Source organism: Trifolium pratense, linkage group LG2, assembly GCF_020283565.1.
Source record: "Trifolium pratense cultivar HEN17-A07 linkage group LG2, ARS_RC_1.1, whole genome shotgun sequence".
Classification (NCBI taxonomy): domain Eukaryota; kingdom Viridiplantae; phylum Streptophyta; class Magnoliopsida; order Fabales; family Fabaceae; genus Trifolium; species Trifolium pratense.
In genome coordinates, this window is record NC_060060.1 from 36,407,050 (window position 1) to 36,413,144 (window position 6,095).

Genomic DNA, 6,095 nt, shown 5'->3' on the forward strand with positions numbered 1-6,095 from the left:
AAATTTATCATGCTCTCATTCCTAATACTACCAACCAACCCTCTCAAGCTACTATATATTATTTTGAGGGTGAGTTTGTTACTCTTAAATTTACAATATGAATAACATAGTCTCTCCATGTATGGTGTAATTCTTATCTATATAAAATCATGATGCCATGGGATCCAATCCAACATTTCCTCAAATTTGATATTGTAAATCTTGCATTCTTGCTGCTGGTATGTGCCAAAAGTATATCTCTTCATGTTTGAGAATATAAAATGTGATCATACCTATTAATCTATTGAGTTTTCATAATCTTGAAAGTTTTCTCAATGTTTGACATGTTGAGGCCATCAACATAAAATCTCAAAGCTTATAAGTTCTGAGAAAATGTTTTGTATAGAGTATATTAAAATTAAATTTTCATAATGGCTCTTTTTCATGTGATGTCCAAAAGTGACAGTATTTAATAAACTTCTACTTTAATCATATAATATGTCAAAAATAATGCCAATAAGTTCAAATTCTGGATAAAATGAGGATAGGGAACCTTAGCTGAGACTTGTGCCACAAGAAACTGTGGATTTCTTACCAACTTTTGTCCCTACACAAACTCCAATAGTTGATGTAGCAGGTTATTGTGACCCTCATAGCAATGGCTGCATTTGCATGACCTCATACACTAAATTCTGTTAAGTGTTAATCCAAAGGTATCAAAGTATTGTTATCTTTAAGAGGATATAAATGTCTTAGGCGGAAACTCTTCTTGCCCTTTTGGAATAGATTTTGATATCGAAGGAGGTTCATCAATACAACATTGGGCCGATTTTGCCAGGTTCGTTAAAGGGTATAATGGGAACAACACAACTCTCTTACAATACCAACACTTTGACCCCTATGCCTAGTAGCCTAGAGAAGATACAATACAATGTTCCAGCTTTTCTATCTTAATATTTTGTCTGTTAAATCTGTTTCAAGAGGCTTAACATCATGGCCATATGTAGAGATTATGCCAAACAATGTTCCAGCTTTTCGAATGGCTTCTAAATTTATTAAACAACATTACAAAATCTTTGCAATTCCAATAACAAGATATGCAACCTCAAAGATTACATTAATTTCTAAATCAGCAAAACCAACTTCAAAACTCAAAACATATATTTACTAACAAGCTAACATGTATCTAACAACAAAATTGTCTGATACATGTTAACATGTATCAGACAATTTTTATACTTGATAATACACATAATATTGACACTTGACAAACCAGTTTGCATATAAGAACTAAACTCATAAACCTCGGGTGTGAAAACTTCACGCGTAGGCTGAAAAGGAAATTACATGTTTATCGCTCCAAACCGACGAAGGTTTTTCTTGTAAATTACCATCTGACACCAAGACTTTCCTCCTTCAATACCAATCTCCTGAATCAACCCGGTAATTAAATCAATATAAGCTAGTTCACCATCTTTTTTTCGGAAGAATATCTTTCCTTTCATCACTGTTCCGATTGGTTGCTCGATGCCAAACAATGGTTCAACATCGAAGAGTTTAATCCATGATTCCTTGACACCAAATTCACCCAAAATTGATATTTGGAAAGAAGTCTTATTACGATTAGATATCATAGCAACATGCCCATATAACACAACTAGATCAACATCACCATCCTGCACATTTTCTATGGGGGAAGGTGTAATTAAGAACGCCTCTTTGCACAAATTAAATGACACCAAATACGATTCATTGTTTACTTTCCCCCACCAATGACACTCTCCATTTAAGTACACATCAGAACCGGTAATCCAATCACGAACTGGTATATCGAAATTGAATTTCTTCCAAGAATTACTCTTCAGACTATATATCTCCCAAAAGAGGCCATGTATATCATCCGAACTTTCATTAAATGTAATATAACTCACATGTTGAATGAGTTTATAGTCATCGGTAACATGGTCATAGCCAAATCCATGAAGTACAATTTCAGTAGTAAACTGACCTTGAAACTCGGCAGAACCAGGAGGAATGACCTTAACCTCCTCAGTAGCAGGGTTCCATAATGCAGCCATCGTATGATTATCACAGTCGTAGATGCAAAAAACGCCATTCATAGCAGAGCCTAAAATACGAATAACTCGAATATGAAATGAAGATGGCAAATCCATTTTGAGTTTATACTCAAATTTGTCACCACAAAGAACATAAAAATCCCAACGAAAACTATGCACATACTGGTGTAGAACGAAATAAACATCGTCATCATCATCGTTGTAAAGTGAATGGGATTTGGAAACAAGATTCTTGCGGAACATGTTGATGAAAACAGGATTTTCAAATAGATGAGTCCAAGATTTGCTTACACAAGAAAACCTCTTAAGAGATTTAACAGGAAGTTTAGACAGAATAGGGAAAACAATACTTTCTGGTATATAGTTGTTAGCACCACTAACCTTCTTCTCATTTCTTGAAGTTGAAGCCATAGATAGAAAGAGTTCTTGAAGTTTAACGTGAATGAATGAATACAGTTAAAGAAGATGAAAACATAAGCGCCAAATGGTTTCTTTTATATATATATATATGCTGAATGAAGAAAATTTTGAAGCCAATTTCGTTGCTATAATGTAAGAGTATTTTTTTCAAATAATTTGTATATGCTGTGACTGAGTTGTAATAGATGGTTAAGAAACAATTGATTTTGTTTAGGTTCAAAATATATTGATAGGTGTACCATAGAATTTCCCTTAATGTATTAGTCTATATTATAGAATAAATATATCAGTTATTTAATAAATTTTTAAAAAAATTCTTATAAAAAAACCGGAAGAAGTATTTCTTAAAGGGATATACCAAGTTTTTGTGTATTGTTTTCTTCAAAGTTTTACCCTTTATTAATATTTTATCATTATTTACCTAATTCAATTCAAATCTACCCGATATCAATTTGATTTCACAATTTCAATTTGTTTAATATGACAGAACCGACCCCAAATCAAAATAAACGGGCGGTGAAAGCCAACAAAAAAAATGTACAAGTAAGACAAATCTTTTACACTTCTTGCAATTAAGCTACTTAAACAAAAAAGAAAAAAAGAAAAACAAATCTTTTACTATACACAAATTTATTTTCAACGTTGTATCAATAAATCTCACAATTGGATCAATATATCACATTTTATCTATCGGTGAAAAAAATTTATACTTAGTGAAAGACTTGTTTCGGAACTTAACCTTCATTTCACATCATAGAAAACAGAGTTTGGATGTGAGGGGTATCAACTTTTTTGTCACAAAAAATTGCCATTTTTGGATCAAATTATAATATGGGCTTGGAAAAATAATGAAACAAAATTTAAAATAGAAAATCCAAAAATTTGATTTGAAAAAACAGGAAACTATTTTCGTGTATTTCAGTTTTGTTCATATCTCATGAAAAAAGATCTCATCGCATCGCTGTTGTGGAGTTGCATTACAATTATTTTTTTGGATGCGTAGGGTATCACTGTTTTTTCACTTAAAAAAATCTCATCGCACCGCCGTTGTGGAGTTACATTACCAAAAAAACATAGGTTTGGAAAAATAGGGTACCAAAAAATTTGATTTGAAAAATAGAAAACCATTTTCATGAGCTTGATAAATAGGGAGACAATTGAACCAAACTAATTAAACCAATTTTCGGTTTGGTTCACATCTCATGAGAAAATATAATAAAAACAAAACCAAAGCAATTATTTAGTCGGCTTTATTTTTTGTTAGAACGAGCAGGACACCCGTGCGTCCGCACGGGAGTCGCGGCGTTGCCGCTCCTCGGTAACATGAAATAGTAAAAAGTATAAAGGATATAATATTTGGTTAAAAAATAGGAAAAAAATAATGGAAAAACTATCACCAAAAAATATTAGGTCTCCGTATTAATATATGAATTTAAATATAGATAATGTAGAAATTATGAAAAAATAGGCTACTTTATTAATAGATTAGTAAAAACATAGGTCGTGTAAAAATCACCAAAAAACTTAGGTCCATGTATTAAATATTTGAGTATAAATATAGTCCCGTAAAAATTATTAAAAAATAGGCAATCATATTAATATGTTAGTGAAAATATAGGTCTCCCAAAAATCATCAAAATAATTAGGTCACCGTATTAAATATGAGTATAACCCGTAAAATTATAAAAAAATAAAATAAAATAGAGAACTTAATTAATATATAAATAAAAGTATAAGTCTCGTAGAAATCACAAAAAAAAAATTTCAATATTAATATATGAGTATAAATATATGTCTCACAAGTCACAAGTGTTATAAAAGAACGGGCAAACTTATTAATATGAGTAAAACACATAGGTTTCGTAAAAATCACACAAAAAATTAGATTCTCGTATTAATATATGAATATAAATATATGTCTCACAAAAAATAATAAAAAATTGGAAAATTCATTAATAAAAGTAAAAAATAGGCCCTGCAGAAATAAAATAAAAAAAAAAAAAGAAAAGATCATTGTAGTAATATAAATAGCTTTTTTGGACTTATAAATAGTTAACCACACAACTTCGAAGGCAATATTACTATATATGAATCCTTAACAAGTGTACTACCACTTGTTAGTGGTTAGCATTTTCCTATCTTTAAACTTGTGTTGGAGATTAAACTGTATTCGGTTCTTTTATCAATGATAAGTTATCATTGATTTTTATATGGTAATCATTAGAGGAATCAATAAGGAAAACGTATAGCAGGTAGTAATCAACTGCTGTCAGGCTTGGTTTATGACATGGTTCTAATTTATCTGAGCGTGAATTCCCCTCCCCTTGTGAATCCGATAGTGAATGCTAATTTTCGAAGTTCTTTAAGTTTTTTATGTTTTTCCTGGTTGCAAATTCCTTTGTAAAACTCTCTCTCTCTCTCTCTCACACACACACACACACACACACTTAGATAAAGTGTGTTTCTCATCCAGAAGTGTTGTTTGTTCTTGTTGGTCAATGTCTGCTGATTTCAAATTATGTTCTATCCTGTACAAGCTTTGATATGCTTTAAAGTGGTTTTTGATTCTAGTCTGACTCTGCTGAATATCTCTTTTTTGTCTATATTTGTTTCATTCACATTGCATGAAAAACCTTAGTTGTACTTCATGGTTCACGTTACTCAAATTACCAAACGGTGCAATAGATGTAGAAAGAAGATTTAGATTATTAAAAAAAAATAGTTAATATTTGGTTGCTTAAGTTTTATCTACACTAAACCTGAAAAGCCCAAAATTTTACATTTTTGGGATTCAATAAAAGTTGAAGTAATTCCTCATAATCTAAGTCTCATTTCTTTGAAGAATGTTGTGAAAGTAGACAATATTGAGATGCTTAATATCCACTCACGGTAGGGACACAGCGTCTGAAATTAATTACAGTACATCTCAAGACATTCTTTTGTGCCTTCTGTATTGATGGAAGAGGAGAGTGTGGATTGTTGAGGAGAAAGAGTAGATACAAAAGGGTATTATCTCCTAGTAAAAGCTGCTTTTGCTTACATGAGGCCGGAGGGAGTATATATTGTAAATTAAAGTTAGATGTTCATTAATCATTATAATTTATGGTTATATGAGATTAATATATTATATTATTGTCTTGGTTTATATACCAATTCACTCTTCATTTATTTAAACTACTCGTATGTTGTCTTATAAAAAAAAAAAAAAACTACTCATATATTGGGTTTGCATTGTGCTTTTGAGATAGGATTTGATTTCAAAAGATTATTTGAACTACTGAAACTATTTTTGTGATAATGAATCGGATCAACTCAAAATTAATTGGAGACTCAATTTGGTAATTAATTCATTGAACCTTGTTCATGAATCAAATGAGTCAAACCTGAGTTGAAAATTAAGGTACTCGAGTTATGTATTGTTGGACATGTTTGGGTCATTATTTATATATATGTGTGTTTGTGGGACAAGAAAAGAAATATAGGGGGTGGGAAGAGAAAATATAGGGGGCGGGAAGAGAAAATTTATAGTTCTTGTACATAATAATAGCTTACTATGCAAGTTACTTAGAGTTTTTTTTTAACATGAACAAGTCCATCAAGTTGTGCATGGTGCACAAG

General features: G+C 31.1%; 1 protein-coding gene across 1 annotated transcript; it reads right to left on the minus strand.

Moving 5' to 3' along the window:
* Window positions 1-1,322: 1,322 nt before the first annotated feature.
* On the minus strand, window positions 1,323-2,468 carry LOC123904653 (F-box/kelch-repeat protein At3g06240-like). Its single transcript, XM_045954287.1, has one exon. The coding sequence runs from the start codon at window positions 2,466-2,468 to the stop codon at window positions 1,323-1,325; it is 1,146 nt and encodes a 381-aa protein (XP_045810243.1).
* Between the last annotated feature and the right edge of the window lie 3,627 nt (window positions 2,469-6,095).